The 24,405-nt window shown below is 50.1% G+C and overlaps 3 protein-coding genes and 1 pseudogene across 3 annotated transcripts; 1 reads left to right on the top strand and 3 right to left on the bottom strand.

The window, feature by feature from the left end:
- Window positions 1–8,731: 8,731 nt before the first annotated feature.
- On the top strand, window positions 8,732–8,850 carry LOC118611862 (annotated as a pseudogene).
- A 3,848-nt stretch (window positions 8,851–12,698) lies between these two features.
- Window positions 12,699–15,865, bottom strand: LOC107499652 (keratin-associated protein 5-7). The gene is made up of 4 exons (XM_036232099.1): window positions 15,698–15,865; window positions 14,023–14,254; window positions 13,374–13,439; window positions 12,699–12,936 (listed from the first exon to the last, which is right to left on the bottom strand). Exons 1-4 carry the CDS (start codon window positions 15,863–15,865, stop codon window positions 12,845–12,847), a joined length of 558 nt encoding a protein of 185 aa, XP_036087992.1. The 3' UTR covers window positions 12,699–12,844.
- Window positions 15,866–17,405: 1,540 nt separating this feature from the next.
- LOC107499653 (keratin-associated protein 5-9-like) lies at window positions 17,406–18,885 on the bottom strand. The gene is given in 4 exon segments (XM_016124065.2): window positions 17,406–17,651; window positions 17,956–18,021; window positions 18,607–18,667; window positions 18,669–18,885. Coding segments are annotated over 4 exon segments (402 nt in total). The 5' UTR covers window positions 18,852–18,885; the 3' UTR covers window positions 17,406–17,559.
- Window positions 18,886–23,110: 4,225 nt separating this feature from the next.
- On the bottom strand, window positions 23,111–24,118 carry LOC107499671 (metallothionein-2A). The gene is made up of 3 exons (XM_016124108.2): window positions 23,962–24,118; window positions 23,590–23,655; window positions 23,111–23,351 (listed from the first exon to the last, which is right to left on the bottom strand). Exons 1-3 carry the CDS (start codon window positions 23,987–23,989, stop codon window positions 23,260–23,262), a joined length of 186 nt encoding a protein of 61 aa, XP_015979594.1. The 5' UTR covers window positions 23,990–24,118; the 3' UTR covers window positions 23,111–23,259.
- Window positions 24,119–24,405: the final 287 nt, after the last annotated feature.

The raw sequence follows: 24,405 nt of genomic DNA, 5'->3' as shown, positions 1-24,405 counted from the left end.
GAGTGCATGCATGAATGTATTCACTTTTTAAAAATTCATCGAGCTGCACATTTAAGATTTGTGCACTTTACCGCATATATATTATTCATTATACTACAATAAAAAGTAAAAAAAAAAAATAAAGCAAAATATTCCCTACACTGTGGAATAGTAAATATTTTTGCTACCCACAAGTCATACCACTTCCCCTCCCTCAACTGTTTGCATTCTAAAACCTTGTATTTCTTTTGTATTCCCCACAACCCCCAGTACGTGGTGCATGGAAGGAAAGCAAGGAATACATCTTAAATGACAGACAGAATGCAGCCCCACGATTGCCCCCTATCCTGAGCTGCTGCTGCCAGAGACGGTTCTTAGTGGGCGGTAGCAAATTACATAAAGCTTGTGATCTGTGGCTGAGTGATCATCAATATTCTTTATAGGTCATTAAAAGCTTAAAAAGGAAGCTTCTTTGTAGTTTAGATGGGTTTAATTTCAGCTGCACGAAAGGCAATTTGGCATTATCAGGGGTGGCAAACAGGCTTTCACCGGAACACAGGCTCCAGGCAATGGGTTGGATTTACCAGAAGTCCTGTCTAATGACACTGAGAGTGGGTCCAGGCTCAGTGGAGAAATGCTGGCATCATTTGGTAGATCGGTCAGGATGTTTAAGCAGCAAATCATCTAAATTGACCTAAACAATAAGGACACTTATTATCTAGAAGTTTGGCAGTAAGATGTCAGGTGGTTGTGATTCAGCAGGTCACAGTCTCCAAAGGTCTTTCCACCTCTCTGCTCGGCCATCCTTGCTGTGGACTCCATCTTGGGGTAGTCAAGATGGTTCAGGTCAAAGAGGGTAGCTGACTCTTACCCTATAAAATGGAAAATAATCCTTAGGCTCTGTCAGGTCTCCTGACATACATGATAAAGACATTCTCTCTACCTGGAATCTGTTACAGAGTAGACTAAATAAGACAAGAAGACCATAGCAATCATTAACTTAGCACTCACTGTGCACGATACCCCACCCTAAAATCTACAAGATTCTTCTCACTGCGTCCTCACAATGACACTTTGAGAGAGCTGCTATTGACGGCCTCCTTTTACAGATGCAGAAAATGAGGCTAAAGGGGTTAAGTGGCTTACTCAAAACCAGATGGTGAGCTCAGCACAGAACGATGATTCAGACAGGACTCCAGACCCCATACTCTATATTAATCCCTACACTATACCTCCTCTGTCCTAGCAATAATACCTCCGACACCTTTCAACTGTAGAGGGCACTACAGTTTAAAGGTGAGAAGTGTGGCGAAGATGTAGAGAAAGAGAGTTCCCGTACATTGCTAGAGGGAATATAAATTATACAACCACTTTGGAAGACTAGCCATTCCTAAAAGTGTTAAACACACACCTACACTATGATCTCGCCATTGTACTCCTAGGTATTTACCCAAGAGAAATGAAAACATTTACACAAAAAAAAGCGATTATACAAAAATGCCCATGGTGGCTTTATTAGAATAACCCCAAACTGGAAACAATCCAGGTGTCCACCAGTAGGAGAATGAATAAACAGCCTGTGGGCTAGCTGTACAACAGGATACTATTCAGCAATAAAAGGGAATGAACTACTGATTCCTTATCAACATAAATGGATCTTGAAAACCACTACGTCAACTGATAGAATACATACTATGCAATTTTATATAGATTGAGTTCAAGAACAGACAAAGCTAATCTGTGGTGATAGAGCTGAGATTAATTGCTCCTTGGAAGTATTGACTGAGAAAGGCACAGGGAACTTTTTGGGGTGCTAGAAATACTTTATATCTTGACCTGAGTGGCAATGCAGGTATATATAGATGTAAAAATTTATTGAGCTGTACACTTAGGATTTGTGCACTTTACCAGATGAAATTACTCCTCAATGAAAAGATCGATAAACTTCAAATGGAAGAAAAAGTGATTCACATCTAACATTGCACTTGAACTTTGCAAGAACCCAGAGGGAGGCAGGGCAGGGCTGATTATCATCGGGTATCCTGTGGGGAACCTAAACTTCGAGAGGACTAACTGACTTGCCCAAAGTGACACAAGGGTGTGGTGGCAGAGTCAGGCCTGCACGTAAGTCTTCTGATCTCAAGGTCAGTGTTCTCTGGTCCAAGAAAGCGTCAGAGGTGATCTAAGAAGGCTTCAAGAACCAGACTTCACTACAGGCTCTCTGGATTGAGATGGGGACGAATCCCACATTCTCATTAATCAGCAGCAAACTACCAGATGACATTGGTAGGAGTTTTCAAACATCTGGTGGTTTTATTTGTTATTAAACATACTGACTGTTGAAAAAGAGAAACCGTCCTACACATCTGTCCATTGCGGCGGTTTAAAAACAGCTTTGCCGACATCTATCAACTTTGTTTATGTCAAACTGTGTGATTTGTCACTGTTGCTGAATTTGCCAAAAGAAAAGTGAATTTGATTGACAGGGCCCCAGGGTTTTTCTCTCTTCCCTTTCCATATTCCAGATGTTAAAAAAAAAAAAAAAAAAGAGTTGGGTCCACCCCCAGGAAGGCTTATCCGCCTGTGAAAAATGTGCTGAAGGAGCTTGGGGGGCGGGGTGGGGGGGATGGTTTCAGTTTCTGTAGAAACTCTGCCTTCAAGAGACCCCATCTCCTTGATTGGTTCAAATTAGCCACTATTTTCAATCGCAGCCTTTCAAAGGAGCCATCTGCTTCAAGGCCCATCTGCCAGGGGCTCTGTTGTGGTTGATCATTAAACGTATTTGCAGCTGGAGGTTTTTTTTTTTGGGGGGGGGGGGCTTAAATGACAAATGAAAAGTGTCCCCAAGAGTGAAAGTAGAAACCAGAAACAGACTTCTAGTTAGTCCCACTTTTAGAAATCGAAGGAGTTAACCTTTCTCTGAAAACCCGGGAGAATATTATTCTCAGCAAACAGTATGGCGAACCATAGCGGACGTGGGTGGTGTTGGGGCTTTCCACCATTCTTCTCCCTTCTTTGGTAACCATATCCAAGAACACCCCAGTTTACATTGAGGGGGGTGGTTACCTCTTTCACATTGTGGGTACTCTTGTGGAGACAGTAATAATCTACGGTAAATGGTGTTCCAAGGATCAAATTAGTTAATACATGTTAAGGGCTTAGAGCAGTCTGGCATGTAATAGACGCTCAGTTTTTATTTCTGGCAAGCCTTGCTGCCACGATACTCTAGCATTGAATAGAGGTTTCTGTGACCCACCGTGACAAAGCTGCCAGCCGCCCCCACCGCATCCGCACGCATCATGGGACGTTGCAATCGTCCACAGCGACGTGGCATGTTTCGCTTTATATCCACCAGGTGGCGCTCCCTGAGGGGTTAGTTGGAATATATCCTGCATGACCCAGCCGTCAGGGGACTCAGGATGGAGGCTCCAGCCCTTGAATGATCAATTACGCTGGAAGGCAGAGCCTGAATTTCTCAGATAGAATTGGCGTCCCCAGCATTTGGCCCATATTGATCCAGGGCCACACCCTATACGTGGCCCTGTCTTGGTCCCAGGTCGGCGGTTCTGTAACATTTACTGGGCACAGGAAGCCTTTCGTGAGATCGTAGTGTGGCCGAACCTTATCTTGCCTTAGTTCGTTTCTCTGGCCCGCAACATTTCGGGAGGCCCTATTGCAATTTATTTTGGCAAAGAGGGCCCTTTGCTCGCCGCCTTCCAAGGGCGCATTGCCAATTCTTGCATCTTTTCCACTGAGCACCTACTAAGTGCCAGGCACATTCTGGGCCCTGGGATTGGCCCACAATGACATGCTCAGTAAGCAGCAGAGACAGAGCTTGTCCCAGGCCTTCAGATGGCACATCTAATACTGACTCCAGAACCATCAGTGACTAAATTCTTTTTATTAGAGCCATCGCGGCTCTCATTCAGGCTTCATTTCCTGCCACTCTTTCTCTAATGTGGTTGTTCGGAAGTCCCAGGAACTGCCCTTTCCTGTTCTCATTTCTTCCTTGACTAAATATACCCTTAAGGTAACAAGCAAAGGGAATGAGGAAATAAAGGTGAGATCCCGTGTGGGCTTATACAACCAAAATGCAAGATTATTATACTGCTTTCTGGGCTAAGGGAAAAAAAAAAAAGCAAACTTTTTTAAAATCATAATTATAAGACATTTTACATATTTTACAATAACTATCTCATGGCTTATAAATAGTTACCTTCAAATAACGTCCCTATTTCCAAAGAGAGAGATCTTTAATTTGCAAGTTTGCCTTGTCTGATTTATTTCTTATGTATACGCCCTGTCATTTAATGTCTGCAGTGAGCAAGAATTTTTCAGTTAAAAAGCTCCCTGCCCTCACGGAATGTGCATTCTGTTACAGCAGACAGACAAAGTGTCAAATACAAATACAGCAGGTCAGGTAATGACAGGTGCTCAGGAAAAAAATAAAGCTGGGGATGGGGATAGGGCTGAGCGAAGACTTGAAGAAGGGGAGGGAGGGAGCTGCTGATGGCGTCCCAGACACAGGGGACAGGAGGTGCAAAGGTTCCGAGGCAGAACATTCTTGAGGAACAGGACTAGGCAAATGTAGCTGTTGGGAGGGGGCCGTGTGGGGCCTTATGACCCACGTGAGGACCTTGGCTTCTATTCCAAGAGAAAACGTGAGTCACTGGAGGTTTGGGACAGCGGAGGGACGTGTTCTACCCGGATGAGTCTCGCTGCTGTGTGGAGAATAGACCATGCTAGCTTGAATTCTCTCAAAGCCTGGAAACTTCATCATTATTGCTGTTAAATATTCTACATATTAATAACAGTTGCAGAACTTGGCTGTTGCCCAAGATTGAGCTCTAAAAACCATTATATCTGGGCCCAGATGGACAGGAGGTGGCACAAGCCTGAAAACTGAGTCTCAGAGATAGTCACCATCCTCAAGGTCACCCAGCACACCAAGTCACCATAGCGACAGCTCTGACACCGCATGACACTGAGGTTCCCAGACTGCCTTGCTTCAGACAGTCTTGGGGGTGGAAGGGAGGGGTTTCGGCCTTAGGCCTATTGCATCAATTTATCTGTTCCTAATGTCAAATGAATTTGGAAAACACTGTTTTAATGCAAAATCTTCTCGTTTTATGGAGCCCTAAATGTATCTAATTATCTCCTGGTGTACTATAAAATTCTCAAAAATATCTTTGCAAAATGAATTCAAATGCACTTGATCATACATTATAAACACATTCCAAAACAGGAGCCTTAGTGGTAGAAAAGGTGGGGAAGATGGGGGCAAAGTTAGAGCCCTAAAAATTCAAACTGACTCCCTAGGAAAATTGGCAGACTATTATTTATACCAGCCCATGCTAACTCCAAACTTATACCAGCTCATGCTAACTCCCGAGGGCCTATCTGTCATAGCTGTGAGCTTGGAACTGGTTTCTGGCATCTGGGGAAAGCAAGTGTGTCTGATTGTCTTAACCTTCTGATGTGCTGGTTGACAAAGGAAACAGAATTGGGGTTTACCCAGCTTGCAATAAACAAAATGACCACCAGGTGGCAGCAAACACCGAGTAAGCGAAGTCAATCTCTTTAAAAACTGTGATGCTCACGCTGGCATGTTTGAACAGCACAGCTGGGATCTGTGACTCTGAATTCTGCTCAGAATTCTGGACGGCCATAGCTAAATTATGCTGCTGCTTTTTAAAAAATGTATTAGCTTCAAACTTGCCTATGATCCTCCACTCCTCGACATTATCTGGAATCTTGATTTTAAGAAAGCACTTTACTAGACAGAATCAATGAATTAAACCATTTCTTACATGGGAGGGAGGGGTGAATTTTGCCTCCCAGGGGACATTTGGCAACATCTGGAAATATTTTTGGTTGTCACAACTAGGGGAGTGCTGCTGGCATCCGGTAGGTGGAGGCCAGGGGTGCTACTAAAAATCCTATGAGGCACAGGGCAGCTTGCATGATAAGCAATTACCTGACCGAAAATGTCAATGGTGCCCAGGTTTAGACAACCTGGACTGAACCTACAAACAACTGGTAAAGTGAAACAGGACTCCTTGGGTCTCTTCTCTCCAGCCCGGCCCCAGCCGCGGCCCAGGTCTGGCGGAGAAGCCGCACTCATTAACCCTACGACACTGAATTACACGAGAGAACACGGGATAACAGCGCCGCCCCCAGGAGTCTGACGGTCTGCGAGGGCTGAAGGCTCACGTGCCTACACGGCCCGGACGTAATAAAAAGGGGTGAAGGGCGCCAGAAGAGGATAAAATGGGTTGGGGACTGTGATCAGTTGGAGAACGGTGACTCGCAAGAGGCTTGCTGCTGCCGTAGTGGGCCCAAAGGTGCCGGTCCTTCCGCCTTGAGGAACGGAAAGGGGGGACATTTGGACCAGTCCTTGAAGGATGCGCTGAATTTGGGGAGATGGAGCAATAACAGGCCAGGGGTAGCATTTCAGACAGGGGTGCCCCACCCAGGAGCTGCAGACCGGCCAAATCTGACCTCTGACCTTTGTTTGCTCCGCAGGATCTTTTTTCCCCCTCTCCTCTTTTAGTACAATTCTAGTTGTAGTAAAATATACACAACGCAGAATTTTAGCCATTTGGAAGTGTACGATTCGTCGAGAATATTCACAGTGCTGCGCAGCCATCACCACCATCCATGGCCAGACCTTTTCCGTCTTCCCAAACAGAAACTCTGGCCCCGTTAGGCAATAGCTCCCCACGCCCCCGTCCACAGCCCCTGGTAACCTCCGTTCCTTCTTCTGTCTCTATGAATCTCCCTCTTCCAAGCACTTTATATAAGTGGAATCAAACATGATTTGTCCTTTTGAGTCTGGCTTATTTCAGGAAGCATAATGCTTTTAAGTTTTCATATGATCTTTTTAAGACCTGGGTATTTTACATAGGAATCTAGATTTCCGTTTGTCCTCAAACGTTGCAAGGTCTGGCCACACCGAACCCACATCCCGCAGAACAACAGTGGTCCGGCACTGACCTACGACTGCCCTGCAGAGAGATGCTTTGAGGACAGCATCAGGCCACGGGCTGGGCACCTCTTGAGCATTTCACCTTGTGACCTTGGGCATGTTCCAGTTTTCTAGGACAGATCACTCTTTTTAATTCCAGAAGAAATGCCTGAACTCATTCGCATGTCAAAAAAAAAAAAAAAAATCGGAACTTTGTGGGTAAGACTGAAGTCCCTTGGTCTTTCATAGTGGTGGCTGAGTGGTCCCATCTGATACTGTCACACTTCAAAACTGGCATTAACCTGGTGGGAAACCACGTAGCTTTGTTTTAATAATGTTGACTTTCTATTGAGTACCTACTGCATTCCGAGCATGGTGTTATTTAATCTTCATAATCCCATTCGGTGGATGAATAAGCTGAGGCACAGAGAAGCTTAACACCTTGCCCAATATCACACAGGTGGGCAATGGCATAGCTGGACTTAAAACCGGGGGCTGGCACACTTCACACCTCCGCCCTCTCCCCTTAGCCTTCCGCTTCTTCGGTGAGTGGTCGCGACAAACATCCTTCCATACCACACTGGGAAGTTGCGGAGAAGAAAGCCATTCCAGGGAGAGGCGTTCCATGACCCACCGCCTGGAGTCCTCCCCATTGAATGCAGATGCCTCTGTCAGCACCTCAGCGAGGAGGCTTTCCTCTAACTCTGCCTGTCTCTGAATGCCTTCGAGAGGAGATAACGAATGGGGAAACTGAGGCTCTGAGAGCAGAACCAACCGGCCTGAGGTCAGGCACTTGGGAGGAGGTGAACCCAGATGAGGACGCTGAGCTCCTGAGGACAGTTCTGTGCATTCCTCCTGGTCTGGGGTGTTCGGCCATTCCACGCCGGAAACTGGGGCTCAGGATCTAGGATGGACCATTCAAAAACTCTGCCTGCCAGCTCACTCTACCTGTCGAAGGTCAAAAAGCCCAACGGAAACTGGCTTGAGTGAAAGAATGTCATCACTTAACTGAAACTCCAGGTGAATCCTGCTCAGGCTCATCAGACGCGGGTGCTTTGACATTGACATCAGGACTCTCTCCAGGTCTTGCCCTTGCTGACCTCTGTCCGCTTCATACTCAGAGGAGTTTTCCCCACGTGGTGGCCCAGCAGCTTAGCAACTGGAGCAGAAACAGCGCATCCATTGCCCTGGCAAATACTTCAGGATTCACTCTGATTGGCCTGAATTGGGTCAGCTGACTATCTCTGACCCTGTAGCTCTAGTTGACCAAGACTGGGTCATGCACCTGTCTGAGTAGTTGGGGGGCATGCTGCACTGTGAGATGAGGGTGCCATTACGAGAAGATGTATGTTGCAACTTTATTGCTTATTAAAATGACATGAGTGATTTCCTTGCTGGATTGGACAGCAGTTTTCAAATACTAGAAAAATATTTCCTCAATTTTTTATTGTGATATTCATAGTGTAGTGATTACACGGTTTAGGTTTAATGTGTATTATCAACATCAGTGCATCACCCTCTTAAGTCTAGATGATCAACAAACAATAAATCAAGCCCTGCTTTTCGGTGTCTACCAATTTAGAGAGTGTGAATACTGCCCAATCTCAAGCTGCCAAAGTGATGGCGCTGAATGCAGGGTTGGGAAGAGGTGCACAGTGGTATATAATATCTATAGTATTCTCATCAGATACAGCAGAGTAAACAATCTCAAGGGCATAGATCGAGGGTTGGCAAAGAATGGCCAGTGGGCCAAGTTGGGCCCAAGGCTTGTCTTTGAACAGCCTCATCTACAGCCATGCCACCCTGAACAAGCCTGATCCCGCCTGATTTCGGAACCTAAGCAGGGTTGGGCCTGGTTAGTACTTGGATGGGAGGTCACCTAGAAAGACCAGGTGCTATAAGCGTGTAAAAAATTTAAAAAATAGGAGATTGTAAGCTGACAAGGTCCTTGCAATCTGTGAGGTCAACCAAGGGTTGCCTCGCCTGAAAAAAAAAAAAAAGAACAGCCTAAGAATGGTTCTACATTTTTTAAGGGTTTTCAAAAATATAAATTAAAAAAAAATAGAAAAATATGCAACAGAGACCATATGCGGCTTTCATCTTACTCATTAATGAAACAAAAATGTGGACCTGCATTCATCACATCGGAACTACACTGATTCATCCATTGCAAACCACGGATTGGTCATAGACACAACAGTTCAGCAAAAATCAATGAAAACATTCTGTGAAAATCAGTAGACTCTCTCGGGACAATATCAAGAACAATATAGAGTATTGCATATTTTATTATTTTTTCCAAATCGCGTACTACATATCTTCTATACAGCATTATAATTATAGTACATTTTTGTGCTCGTGTGAATAAATGCATTTTTTTTCCCCCTTGGAGAACTGGTCATTAAACATTCCCCTTGGAGAACTGGTCATTAAACATTTCCCAGCATTCCCCTGAAGTTATAGCATTTCGTGATAGGAAGATTTAACGCTCTAAAGATGTCTGCTCTCACACTCCCTCTGCCCTGTGAGCACACAGTGAGAAGGCAGCTGCCTGTAAGCCAGGGAGAGAGACCTCGCCAGAGCCCAATCATATAAAGTGATTTTTTAAAAAGAAAGAATCCACGACGGTAGAGGTAAAGGGACGCAGGTGTTAACAGAAAGAGCTCCTAATGGCCAAAGCTGGAACAATCTGAGCATCAAAATAAATTAAATAGTATTGGATCATAACCCAAGGTATAAAATAAATATCCATGAATTCATGCCGATGTAAATGAATAATTGAATGAATAAATAAATGGAGAAGAAATAAATCTCCTGGTAGAAGAATTCCAAATGATTTGTGTAGACTTTTGCCCCTCAAAGAGCATAACTTCCCTTCCCTTAAGTACCAGGTGACTTCTTTCCAAAGAGTAAAGCATGAAAAAGGGGGCAAAAAAGAGTCAACGTACAATGGAGACACCTGACAAACACTACCTCGCCCAAAGGGTCAAGGTCAACATCCACGGTGATAAGTCATGTGGATAGTATTATACTTCAGATACAAAGTCATGTGCATAGTATTATACTTCAGATACAATATGATGAGGAACTCTGTGGTTGTCCTCCCCAAAACTCATAACCCCAAATGTACTGATGAGAAGAGCATCAGACAAATGCCAACGGAGGGGGGGGCACCCTACGGTACACGGGACCAGTGCTCCTCAAATCCCTCAAGGTCATCAAAACCCAGAAAACCCAGCAACGTCTGAGAAACCGTCCCAGCCAAGAGCCTGAGGTTGTAATGTGGTAACTTGGAATGTGATCCTGGAATAGAAAAGGACATTAGGTAAAAATTAAAGAAATCTGAATAAGCTATGGACCCACAGAGCTGCGACAGCCTCTTTGTTTGAATCCCTGCCAGGAAAGAGACTTTCCCAGGCCTGAGAGCGGCAGGCCCCAAGGGCAGGAGACACCTGCCAACCTGAAGAAAGCCTCCTCCAGGGGTGTGTCTCACAGGCTCTGCCCCCCCTGCTCTGCCCTCAGAGCCCCGGGCCCTGGGGGTTGGTTGTCCTGAGATGCAGGGCAGCCTCTGGAACCCCAGCGGCCACTTCTCACCTGAGTTCCCACTGCTGGCCTTGAGGCAAAACCTAGCCAACTTTACAACATTCCCCAACCCCCTGCCCCTAAATAGATGAGTCAGTAGAGGGAGAAAGGGAGGCCACGGTGGAGGAGGGAAGGGCCCAGGCAGGAGCTGGGTTCCGCATACGTCCCGCCTCTTTGGGTCCCAAGAAGACCCAGAGCTACTGTTGTTCTCACAGAAACAGATCTGTAGCCGGGGCTAACTGTTTTCGTGATGACCACTTACGGTGGATTCTTTGCTGTCCCCATGATATGGTTCCAGGTATGGCATGAGGCCCGGGTGCTCTTTGTTCCTGCCACCTGCGCCTTGAATTTACACTTCTCAGGAGAGAAGATCCGACTGATTCGGTGCCATCCACACTAAGGCTCTGCTTGGAGCAGGGCTGTCATGCTAGCTTCCCCCCGCCAACCCCAGAGGAGCTAGCCTTTCACATTTCCAGCCCGCTCAGCAAAGGGATTTGGTCTTATTGACATGTTATCTTCTCTCTTCATGCCCAGCACAGGGATTTACATACAGTAGAGATCCAGTAAGTGCTCAAATCAAGCAGAGGGCATTTATGAATCGCCTACTGGACGAAAGAAGCACTTGCTAAGCACTTATTATGTGCCAGAGACTGTGCTAGATGCATTTAACCTGTGAGGTAGGAGCTATTATTGTACCCAGATGAGAATCAGGCACAGACAAGCCACACAACTTACTTAAGACGTGGAGCTGCGCTTCCAGCCGGGCAGACTGGCTCCGGAGACGACGCGTTTCGACTGCTTCCCAATTAAACAAGGTATTAACTTCTGAAATTAAATAAGGCATTCTGATGCAGCCACTTCAAATTAGAAAAACACCATTATAAATTAATCTCTCCAACAGACATCATAACGGGCACGCCCCAGCCACCCCTTGGGGAGATGGGGCTCAGGGACAGAACGAGGCTGCCACTTCACACTCGACTTGCAAAATACAAAGCTGCAAGTGGATGACTGTGCTTGTCAGGCACGTTGCTAAGTCCGCTTCCCCAGAGAGGTTTGGCGGCTGTGGTTCCCTAAGCGGGGGGGGGGGGGGGGGGTAGTGAGAGAGCAACCCCTGGACGCATTTGCGACCTTGCCACCGGGACTTCCGCACCAGACGGGGCAGTGCCACATGGCAGGCCCCACGAGGTCCGCGCCAGGCTCTCTCACCAGGAAAAGGCTGCTGGGACAGCAGCCCACCCACAGCGGGATGGTGTTTTCACAGCGTGAGCCCCCAAGGAGGCTTGGACCGGCCTCTCAGCCTGGTTTGTTCTCTGCAAAGCCACTTGCCACATCCCGTACGGCAAGGTCTGCTCATTTCTCCCTCCACAGACAGGAAATGGGTCCCTCCAGGTTCCCTGGGCCACCAGCCGGACAGACACTTATTAGGGGCATTGGCTCCAAACACCAGCTGGGGTGGAAATACTTCCTGGCAGAAGCTCATTGCATTTCGCTAAATGACCACGTGTGACAGTGGGTCGCAACCTTGGGTACTTGCTAAAATGCAGGTCCGCTGGCCCACCTCAGACCTAAGAAGTCGAGTTGGGGGCTGGGAAGAGAAGTAGGAAGGCGGCTTGGCCCTCTTACCACCTCCGAATGATTCAGTGTGGACAACTCCCCTCACTCTAGCCCAGACACGCTCGCCTTCTCTTTCCTGAACACGCGAAGCTCTTTCCCACCTCAGGGCCTTTACTCAAACTGTCCCCTGACAGGAGTGCTGCTCTCAGGTGTCAGTGCCAAGGCCTCCCCACTCGGGCTCACTCCAACAGCATTCTCAGTCACAGCCATTTGGCTTCTTCTACCCGGTAATTGCCTGTAGGCTCCATGCCCCCTCACCACTGAGAACTCAGCGCCTACGTACAGAGCACATGGGCCGTCGTGGCTACCAAATGAATATATGCAGTGACATGGATATGCAAAAAAAGGCAGGGGCCGGTTTGCTCTAGAAGGTGGTAGAGAGGAAATACTCTGCCACAGCTCAGCCAGAAGAGCCGAGGCCAGGCCGGATGGCAGGAAACATTTCCCCTCGCCCCCACTTCCTGTGCCAGCTCCCCCTTCCATTTCCCCAAACTCGGGCTCCCCTACGGCCCAACAAGAACTGAGTTCCACATCCCCAAAACACCATGAGGAGTCCGAAAGAGTCTAGATGTTTATTGTCATTCAAACATTGCATACAAAAAGGAATACAGAAATCGGTTCGGGGTTTATGAAAAAATTTTAAAATGTGGGTTTGAACACATTGCTCTATTTACATCCGGGAGCAGGCTCTCCCCGATGTCACGCACAGCAGGTGCACTTGTCCGAGGCCCCTTTGCAGATACAGCCCTGGGCGCACCGGGCACAGCCCACGGGGCAGCAGGAGCAGCAGCCTGGGGACAAAGGACAGCGAGAAGTCAGAGTGGACATTACAGGAACCGTCCTTCTCAACAGCAGGCCTGGTAAAAACTTCTCCCCACGCACAACCCCAAACAAGGAAGACCTAGGTTTGGAATGGCACATGCAGTCCTGAGACAACGATTATTAGTGCTCGGGACACTAGAGGGTTCAGAAGTCTGCATCAAGAGACAGGTTCTAGTTCTGGCTCCAACCTTGACGCTATTTGGTGACCTTTCTGGACCTCAGTGTCCCTGTTCTAGAATGAGAGGTTAGGCTCAACCCTCTCCACGGCTCTGTCAACTCTGACTCTGATGCAGGTGCCGAGGGAAGGGTGGTGGGGACCCTGGGTCACTGGCCTCCTTTCCGTGGACCTCTGTCCTCCGACTCAGCCCAGCAGCCCCCAGGTTCCCAGAGGAAGCCCCACACTCACTCTTCTTGCAGGAGGTGCATCTGCAGTCTTTGCATTTGCAGGAGCCGGCGCAGGTGCAGGAGCCACCTGCAGGGGGAAAGACAGGCAGCGAGACGTGAGTGTGACGCGGGGGAGAATAGTCAATCAACAATCGCTCCCTGTGCCGCCTGTCAGGACTGAACACTGGGAGCCCTCCACCCACTCAGGGCGGATGAGGACTAGCCCCACCTTCTCTCTTTCAGTCCCTGGATCCCCTGCTGATTTATCCTGTAAAGGGGAAAGGAGGGGGATCCCCAAGCTTCAGACACAGCCCAGGCAGACAGGGGCTGCAGTCAGGATCTTATGGCCGGAACCCCAAACGGGCAATGTCCCCACCTCCCGTCAGGTCCTGGCAGCTCCGAGGCCTGGCCAGAGCACTGGGTCCCAGTCCAGCAGCCCTCTGACTCCCTGAGCGACCTCGAGAAGGGCTGCCTGAAGCCTTGGTATCCTCAACTCTAAAGCAGAGGCAAAGGGAGGAGGCTGGACATGCTCTCAGGAGCTGGCTGGGGAGAAAGCTCTGGACAGGAGTCCGCCTCAGCTCAAGCTCAGAAAGCGCCCTCCTCCATCCCAAGGCCCCTCTGTCCTGTGCCTGGCAAAGGGGAATTCTGAGGCCCGAGCCGAGGGTCCTTACCAGTGGGGCAGGAGCAGTTGGGGTCCATTGCGAGCAGAGATGAGGCAGGAGGCCCAGAGCAAGAGGCGAAGAGGAACCGGTGCTGGCGAAACGCGTGGTGGCCCCTAAGAGCCCGCGTGCCCGCTTTATAGCCGGAGGAGGCGGCCCGGGCGCAGAGGCCCCGCCCCGGCCCTTGCGCCCCGCGGGACCGAATCCGTGCCGCTCGCAGCGCCCTAGGCTGGGCTGAGCGCACCTGGTGGGGCCGGGCGCACCACCCCACTATCACCGCGGAGCTCCGTGCGCTTGGCGCGGGGCCGCCGCTTTGGCGCCGGATCACGCGGAGAGAGGCTTGTGTGCCGTGCGGCACAGGGTGTCCCAGCCTCCCGGCTGGACCCTTCCCAATTTTCCCCAAAGGGCAGCGCCCCCGTGTTCCTGGGTGTTCAGGAGTCCTAGCCGTCCCCCACCCCCCACTCCACAAACACACGCACAGGTGTCCCGCTCCCCGCCCCGCCCCGCGTCCTTGTCCTCCGCTTCGCCCTTTCCAGGAGCCCGTGTGCAAGCCCAGCCTTGTGCTCACGTCCCCGGCTTGACTGGTGCCCCGGAGCTGTGTGCACAGAACGGTGCTGGATGTGTCCTTTACGCCCGGCGCCAAGCATTGGGGTCCTTCCCATTTCTCCAATACACTGCAAAGGGGAGAGTAGGGGCCCCTTCCCGCCTTCATTCACAAACTTGTCCTGGTCCTTTACATCAACTTTCCAGGGCTTTCCTCGCCAAGCCCGGGGCTCCACTCCAGGTTGGAGGTTCCCAAAGCACAGGATGTCCCTGAGGGAGGAGGTCATTTTAGGTGCTAGGGCAACCTGGCATGAATAACAATGAAGAAGCGTTATCTCCCTCTCATTATTCCTGACAATTACAAAACATTGAGCCTGTGCCAAGCCTTGGCTAATGACTTTCACTTTTTAAGCACAGAACAACAACTCTGGAGGGAAATACCAGAACTAAGCACACAGGGAGTTTATGTAACTAACCCATGGTCACAGTCCCCGCGCTGGGGAGGGGTGCCCTGGACCTGATGCCAGGCACTTCCCAGAGGAAGGACAACGTCAGAGGTATGTCTCCACCACCTCTATGTGCCACGTACAGTTCTGGGAATGACGAAGTGATACATTCAAAAGGTATGTGTGTGCATGCGTGCATGCGTGTGCATACATGTACATGATTTGTGGCTCCCTTATACGTCTGGAGGTAAACTGATTCTCACTTTCAGTAAAGAGTTTGCTTTTCACATAGATATATTTTAGAAAATATGGTTTAAAAAATGTTACGTAAATGGTGAGGTTGATGAGGACGACACAGGACGCAGAGCTAGGCACGCCAGGCCAGGCTTGTTCGTCTGCAAGTAGAAAAATGCCTCCCATGCTATGAGTGCAAAATAAAAACTCATACCTAATATGGTAGGTCACTCACTCACAGTGCTCCTGGCATCATCGTTCTAAGTTCGTGGCGTGTTTTAAATCCCTCAAATCTAAGGGCCAGGCACTATTCTTTTTTTCACAGTACGGGAGCCCGAGCCACAGACAAGTAAGGACGCCCAGCTATCGGCGACATGAGAGGGGCCGGCACTCATGCTCGCTGCCTGCAGCTGCACACCCTCGCCCGCCGCCCGGCACCGTGACATCGCATGACATCGCCGAACCCTGGCACTGAGGCAGCAGTGGGAAGAGCGCTGAGCGGCAGTCACGTCCCTGTGCACGGCGCCGTGACCTCTCTGGGCGTCATTTTGCCATGTCCCAAGGCGGGAGTGCAACGGGACTCTCTCGAAGGACCCTTCCAGCTCTGAAGATCGAGAGGCAGGATTTAGCATGCGGTGATATCATGATTAGCCGCCTGCGGTGGGGAGGGGGTGAGACGGCCGTAGCATACATTCAGACCCCTACCAGCTGTGTGACCTTGGGCAGGTTGCTTAACCTCTCTGGAAAGTAGCACGATCACTCCAGCTCCTGGGCCTTCAGTCTCTCACTGGTTCCTGTGCAAAGCAAATGACGTGAAGGGTGGGAAAGGCTTTCGTGCGTGTCCAGATTCCGTGGGAGCATCTTGTCCCAGCAGATTTATTGCAGATCGTCCACACTCCCCGTGGCACTGTGTCAGCAAGGTTCTTATGCCATCTCTAGCTTTCACCCCAGATTGATGCTGCAAAACCAATGAGCCTGTCTCCAGGAGCTCGTTGGGAGCTTAAAGGAACCAGTGTTGACATTGTGATCATATGGCCACAAATTATTAAGCTTGATCTAGCCAGGAGCTGGGCCTGTGTCATTGGTTCTCACATTGAGATGCAATCTCCTTCATATAAATGAAGAAATGGAGGCTCAGAGATTATTGAAAGTCTTGTCCGGGTCTCAGGGACAGGAAGTGGCCGTGAGCCAGGATACCTGATGCCAGGACCCATACCCTCAAGCACTGGCTGGCTTCTGAAATCCCTCTTCACACAGGGCACCTGCGGGCAAGCGTGGTCCTGACTCCAGGTCCATGTGACTTGTCTTTCTCTTCGATTTTACATCAAATACCAACTCCCTCCACAAATAGCCAGGGGGCCTAACCCTTGCCATTAATTATGAGTCACTCCCAGCCTTTCTCCTGCCTCATAAACACCACCACGCCCTCCCAGGTGCAGAACCCTCATCTCCCACACAGGCAGACATGATGTCCTTCGACTGGAACCAATTCCTGGGTACATGCCTTCTTCCTGAGAAAGGCTGGGCAATTCCTTCCGAATTGCTGGACACTCTGCCAATTTCAAGCAGCCAGGGGCTGGATTTGAAGGGGCAGACATCTGCCTGATGCAGGAAAAGACTTACTGAGGTTCAGAGGTAAGCCACAACTAGGAGTTCCCGGGGGAGCAGGTACCCTGTCAGTGACACCAGGCAAGCCAGGAGTGATGGCTGCCTGTGGGGGTGCAGGGGGGCACTGCTCTGCAAGGTTGTGCACCCCACACACGGGGAAGTTTGTGATTGTTCCCAGTGTTCAGTGGACACCTCCCATGAACAATGTGCAGCTTTTTAAAATTTTAAACATCTAGTTTTCTCGTTGGTTCTTCAGATATTTAAATTACGTGTGTTGAATCTCGAAATGGGTTTTGCATACCGTCCTTTCAAATTTTTCTTAGTAATCGATTTTACCAAAGTTGAAATCTGTAAATGTTGGAAACATTGAGATATAGTTCTCAACACCAGTGTTTTAGAAGTAAGCCCTTAGAGCATGTGTCCTGAGGCTCTTCCATGTGACAGATGAAGCTCAGTGAGGTCACCTCCTTGCCCTAAGACAGTTTTTTTGGACTAACATTTCCATGCAGAACCCAGCCCTCGTGGACACAGAATTCCTTATTCCCGACGATGCACAGCAAAGAAACCAGGGTCGGAATACAGGCAACAACTTTTTATTATCCTTCACATATTTAGTGGAAAAGAGAATGTGGCCAGTGTAGAATTAAAAAAAAAAAAAACAAAACGCAGGTTTGAATGCATTGCTTAATTTACATCCGGGAGCAGGCTCTCCCTGACGTCACGCGCAGCAGCTGCACTTGTCCGAGGCCCCTTTGCAGACACAGCCCTGGGCGCACCGGGCACAGCCCACGGGGCAGCAGGAGCAGCAGCCTGCGGAGAGCGGGGAAAATGAGAAGTCACACACGACTTTACCGGACACCTGCCCTCATCCCAGAGGACATGGAGTACGGAAAAGCATGCTGTCTTGAGACACTGAGTAGGACCTTTGGGGTTTGGTTTTCCCCAGAAGGCTAGCCTGTCCCCATTGGAGCCCAGGACAGGGCAGGAAGCCTGCAGTGGCAATGACAGGGTCCCAGGGACAAAGCCCGAGAGTTGTCCCCCAGCAACCAGCTTTGGGTTCTCTCCCTCGCCTTCGCCCAGACCCCCGGATTCCCAGAGAAGGCCCCGCACTCACTCTTCTTGCAGGAGGTGCATCTGCAGTCTTTGCATTTACAGGAGCCGGCGCAGCTGCAGGAGTCACCTGCAGAATGGAGACGGACACACAGCGAGATCTGAGTGTGATGTGGGAGACAGCAGTCCCCAACTATGCTCCTTCAACCTCCTCCTCTGGGTAGGGCCCAGCCCTGGGAACTCCTGTCCCGTGGAGAACAAGCCTAACCTTACCTTCCCTGCCCTTCTGCGGGAGAGGGCAGGGTGCTTCCTTGCATTTATCCCACAGGGAGGGTCCCAGGCTCCAAACTCAGCTCAAGGAGGCTGGGTCTGGAGGCCAAGACCTTATGTCCTAAGCCCAGAAGAGGCAAAGTCCCCTGCCTCCCTCTCAACACAGGCAAATTAGGTACCTGGGCAGAGCACGCAGGCCAGATAGAGCAGCGCCTCAACCCCCTGGATGAGGCGGAGCAGGACGGCCCTTGGCCTCTGATTCAGGGGCTGTGGAGAGGCTGGGAAGGCTCAGACTGGGGATGAAGGTGCTTGGCCAGGGAGAAAGCACAGGACCTGCTTTCCACTTCAGCTCCAGCTCGAAACATTCCCTTCTCTAACCCCAGGGACACTGCGTTTTGGTGCCTAGGATAGGGACATCCTGAAGCCCAGAGCCGAGGGTTCTTACCAGCAGGGCAGGAGCAGTTGGGGTCCATCTCGGGCAGAGGTGAGGCCGGAGGTCCGAAGCCAAGAGGCGAAGATGCGCTTGTGCTGGTGCAGCGCGTGGTGGCGCCCAGGGGCCCGCGGGCTCACTTTATAGCCGGAGGAGGCGACCCGGGCGCAGAGACCCTGACCCTTGCACACCGCCCGCGAAATCCGTGTCGCTCTCAGAGTCCATGGCAGGGCTGAGCGCACCTGGCGGGCCGGGCGCATCGTTCGCGCGTCGCCTTTGAGCTCGGCGCGCACCGCGCGCAGACGCCCCTTTGGCGCCAGATCGCGAGGAGGCAGGGAGGCTTGTGTGCCTTGCAGCCCAGGGTGTCCAGCCTCCGACCAGACCCTTACCAATTTCCCCCAGGGAAAAATCCCTCTGTTCTCCACGCCCTCGTTGCTGCGACCTCGCTGTCTTCATACCCCCCACCCCCACCACGCGGCCCGCGTCCTAGTCCACCCTTATGCTCCCGTTAGCCCATTCCAGGAGGCCGTGTGCAAAAAGTCACGTTCCTGACTTGGCGCGAGCAGGGGAGGGGCAGAAGGGAGTTGCGTGCAGCGGAACCGCCCGCAGTGGGGCCGGGGGCTCCCAACTGCATTTCTTCTCCCTGCCCCCTCCCTCCCCACTGCATCAGGCCCTCTGCTGCACACGGCAACTTGGCCAACCCAGCTCTGCGCCTCCTCCCTTCCTTCCAATCTCCACCTGAAAGGATCCACGGCCGGGACGACGGACGTGTCTGTCCAGGTCCTTTACAGAAAGCGCTAGTGCCCCCCACAGCCTCCTGTACACCCCACTCCGGGCGGATCCCACTGTCTGGCTGTCCCCAAAGGAGGGACCACTTTAGGTTATGAAAAGACTGGGTTTTAACTAACACGGCAAGAAAATGGTTATTTCCCCGTTCATTCTCCTCACCATGACATAGCATTTAATAAGTGCCAGGTCATGATTGAATCACTCTGGGTCTGTGTACCCTTCCCAGAATCCCAAAGGGGAAATTCTTTTATTATGAGCCCCTTTTACTAACAGGAGCACTTCAACAGAAGTCTAAAGTACTTGCTCAAAGTCACAGAACTAGGCATTTGTGTACTAAATTGAAGACAGGCCCCCAAGGGAAAAATGGAAGGTCCCTCATAAGCCAGTCTGTGGGCTAGGTGGGTTGATAACACTTCTCAACTGCTTGAAGCCATTTAAACAAGAACGTGTTGTGAGCTCAACCATAAGGAACAATGAGAGTGATCCATTAAGAGAAATAAATATTTACATATATGGCCCCCTTCTACATCTGGAATTACACGGGTTCTCACTATCCGTAGTGATGAAGAGTTTGCTTTCCATATAAATATGTTTGAGAAAATAAGAAACATTTCAAGAAACAATGTTAAATAAAAAATATGGTGTGGGTAGTAGAAGAAATGACAGTTTCCCATAGGTATCTGCGAGGGCACAGAGCATCCTCCTCGTGACTTGACATCTTTTTAATGTCCATCACAATTTTGTGTGAAGAGTGAAGGACTCTCTCTAGTCTACACCCTCATGGGGTTGATGAGGAAACCATGGGACACACAGCCTGGCACAACAGCGCTGGCTTATTTGTCTGGAGGTAAATAAATGTGCCCTAAGCTATGTAGAACAATCCTAAAGAAAGAGCTAGTGTTACAGACCACTTACTCTGTGGCAGGACCCATGGTCAGTGCTGTAAATGTATAAACTTATTTACTCCTGCGATCATATGGTGTAATGGCTGAAAAGTGACTGCTAGAAATTTATTACCTGCAGGAAAATTACTGCTTGGCTATGCCCATTGGAACATGGCTATGCCCATAGAAACATAGGCTGTTACCCATAGGAACATAACATTCTAAACAAACTTTCTGCTTCTGTAACCCCACTTACGCACCTGACCTGTGAGTTGAGAGGTAGTGAATAGAAGAAAGATAGGCCTTTGTGTTTAGACAGAATGAAGAATGGGATTTTGGGCTTAAAACCCTTGTACCTCTACATTTCGGGGCTGCTTAATTTGGGGGTCTGCATACCCCTGGCAGACCCAGCTGGCTGAATAAAGAGCATTTGCTATAACTCACTGAGTTCCGGTGGTCCGCGTGTCTTTCAAGGGCTGGCGGCTACAGTGGTTTTATTTTGCCCCTTTACCGTGGAGGAGACTGAGCCACAGGGAGGGTATGTCACGTTGCTCCCAGCAACCCAGGTGGGACGTGCGCTCACTCATGCTGACTGCGGCACCATGCCTTCACCCAGCACGCTACACCCTGACTTCGCATGAAAGATGAGGATGCTGGAACCTGGTCCAGAGGCAGCAGGGCCGAGAGCACAAAGCCGGCAGTCTGCAGAGCTCTGTCACCTCTCTGGACTTCAGTTCCTATGTCTCGATCCAGGGACACAATTGGTCCTTCCTTGAAAGGTCCTTCTAGTTCAGAATAGTAATAGGTAAAATTTAGCACCCAGTGACAGCATGAGCGGCCAGCTGTGGCCAGCAAATGAGGCTAGCTGTAGGGAAATTTGGACATATGACTCTTGAGCTTATGACCTTGGGCATTTTGCTTAATTTCTCTGGAAAATGGCACAATCACTTCAAATCTTGAATTTTTACTCTCTTACTGGCTTCTGTTTGGAACGAATGACATAATGCCATGACAGAGTCTTGTCCCATGGGGCTTATTGCAGGAGTTTATGCAAAATCCCTCTGGCAGGAGGTCAGCAAATTTTCAATCCCACCCTTAACCTCCAATGCAGAGTCATGCTTCTGGACCAATGAGCCTTTCCCCTGTAATGGCTGAAAAACGACTGCTAGAAATGTATTACCTGCAGGAAAATTACTGCTTGGCTATGCCCATTGGAACATGGCTATGCCCATAGAAACATAGGCTGTTACCCATAGGAACATAACATTCCAAACAAGCTTTCTGCTTCTGTAACCCCGCTTACGCACCTGACCTGTGAGTTGACAGGTAGTGAATAGAAGAAAGATAGCCCTTTGTGTTTAGACAGAATGAAGAATGGGATTTTGGGCTTAAAACCTCTGTACCTCTATATTTCGGGGCTGCTTAATTTGGGGGTCTGCGTACCCCTGGCAGACCCAGCTGGCTGAATAAAGAGTGTTTCTTATAACTCACTGAGTTCCGGTGGTCCATGTGTCTTTCGGGGGCTGGCAGCTACAACACCCCCAAGAACTCACTGGGCTCTGAAAGGGATTCTCTCACCACGAATGTCAGTGTGAACACAGTGATCATAATGTCCACTGTTTATTAAGCCCCAGCCAGGAGCCAGGACACTAGCTTTTATTCCTCATACAGAGCTATAATCTCCTTTCTAGAAGATTCAGAGAGTTTCAGTGACTTGCCCAGTCCACATCACTTGTGGCAGAACAGGCTGGGAACCAGGATGCAAAGCACCAAAGCCCATGCACTCGGCACAGGCTGGCTTTCGTGATCCCCCTCTTCTCACAGGGCACCTGTGGCCAAGCACCATCCTGATTCCAGGTCCACGTGACTCGTCTTTCTCTTTGATTTTACATCATCAAATAGCAACTCCCTCCACAAATAGCCAGGGGCCTAACCATTGCCATTAATTACTAGTCACTCCGGGCCTTGCTCCTCAAAAACACCCTCTCCACCACGGAACCTTCTCAGCCTGACAGGAAATCATCTGGAACTGATTCTCAGGCATACTCCTTCTTGCTGAGAAAAAGGCAGGGCAATTCCCTCCAAATCCCCGGGCACTTGGCTAGGTTAGAGTAGCCAAAGGCTGGATTTTGATGGAGGGCCAAATTTCAGCCTGACCTAGGAAGGAACTGTCAAAGATTCCAAGCCAAGTTAAAATAGGGAGCTCTCTGGAGTAGCAAGTGTCCTGTCATGGACACTGGGCAAGCCAAGAGTGATGATGGTTCCCTGTGAGGGTGGCGGGGGGCACGGCTACTCCGAGTGTGTGTGGTCCACGTGTTGAAGCATTTGTGAGGTTTCCAGTGCTCAACGTGCAGTGTTTTAAAATCTTTATTTATTTATATGTTTATTAAAATTGTGTTGCATCTAAAAATGTGAGCTTCATATTGTTCTTTTATGTTGTTTTATAGTAATTATCATATACCAAGATTTAGGTCTGGAATAGATAGGAAAAAAAAAGACTGATTCTTCACAAGAATTTTTAAGCCCATGTAGGAACCAAGCAGGTGGGCACTTGTTTTCTACCCTTAAGTTACTTTCAAGCCTTAAATCCTAGAGTTGAGCAGGGGAACCAGAGAACGAGAATTCCTGGTTGAGAAGTTTCTGTACCATTGACGTTGACACAGAACAGAGAGATCGTGTGCCTACCCAAGCCCCTTAGAGCCTTTCAGTGAGGTCTCCTGGCTCGGCTTAAGGCTGTTTATTAGGGAGTAACAAACACTTCCGTCCAGAACCCAGCTCTCTGCACTTCCCATCCAATCCTCCACTCCAGCCCTGGTGGGCGACCCAAGGAAAACAGAGTCAAAATGAAGTCAACAACTTTTATTATCATTCATATCCTCGTTTATAGAAAAGGGAGGAAATGTAGCAAAGGGGTGAGGGTTGCACCAAAAAAAAAAAAAAATGCAGGTTTGTACACGTGTCTCTATTTACATCCGGGAGCAGGCTCTTCCTGACGTCAGGCGCAGCAGCTGCACTTGTCCGAGGCCCCTTTGCAGACGCAGCCCTGCGCGCACTTGGCACAGCCCACGGGGCAGCAGGAGCAGCAGCCTGGGGAAGAGAAGGAAGCGGCGAAGTTGAGTGCTCGGGACGAAGGATGAATAAGGGCTCCTGTCCTTTCTGACAGGGGCCATTGCAGAGGGTGCCACCTTCCGGACGTAAGGGGTGTCAACTCCCATAAGGGGCAGTCAAGACTGACTGCCCCGTTTAAATTCCCGTCAGGGCGGAATCGAGGGTGGGGGCCCTGGAGGGGGGAGGGCATTTAAGGAGATGAGAGGATTCCACTCACTCTTCTTGCAGGAGGTGCATTTGCAGTCTTTGCATTTACAGGAGCCGGCGCAGGTGCAGGAGCCACCTGCAGGGAGAAAGAAAGAGGTGAGAATGGTCCCTGCAGACCTGAACGCGGAAAGATGCTAGGATCCTGAGTCCCAGTCCCAGATCTCCCACCAGCTCGTGGGAACCTGGACAAGTCATGAACTCTGATCTCATCAGTAAAAGGGAGCCAGTAGAGAAAGGTAAACCGAACGCTTTAGAAAGGGACCGAAAGGGTCTATCGGTGCCCTGAAACTCAGTGATTAGGAAGGGCAGGAGGGGCCCCAAATCGCTTCTCTAACCCTGCAATCAACCCCGGGCGTCCCAGCCCCGGCCCCGGTCGCCTTACCGGTGCCGCAGGAGCAGTTGGGATCCATGGCGAGTAGAAGTGGTGGCTGGAGTCCGGAGACCGCTACAAGACGGACGATCAAGACTTCGAGAAAGCGTGGTAGAGCCGAGCGCGCAGCGGGCTGCTTTATAACGAGAAAGAGCCGGGGCGAGTGCAAAAGCCCGCCCGGGCCGGGCGCCGCCTGCGCACGCCCCGCGCTGAGTCACTGGGGCACAGGGCCGTGCGCACTTGGCCGAGCGCACCGGGCTGTGCACACGGGTCGCGCGGAGCGCCAGTTCCCAGAAGTTGTCCTACGCGCGACCCGGACGATCCCGGCTCAGAAGGGGCCGGGTGCAGAGCACGGACACGGCGTCCGGGACATCCCGGGCCTCGCGCCCAGCACCCTGTGCCTGCCTCTCGCTGTGTGCACAGCTTCCGCCCTGCGTGTCCGCTACTTGAACTCCA

Source organism: Rousettus aegyptiacus, unplaced genomic scaffold, assembly GCF_014176215.1.
Source record: "Rousettus aegyptiacus isolate mRouAeg1 unplaced genomic scaffold, mRouAeg1.p scaffold_m13_p_14, whole genome shotgun sequence".
NCBI lineage: Eukaryota > Metazoa > Chordata > Mammalia > Chiroptera > Pteropodidae > Rousettus > Rousettus aegyptiacus.
The sequence above is the reverse complement of the archived record's forward strand: the minus strand, read 5'-3'. Positions and strand labels throughout refer to the sequence as shown.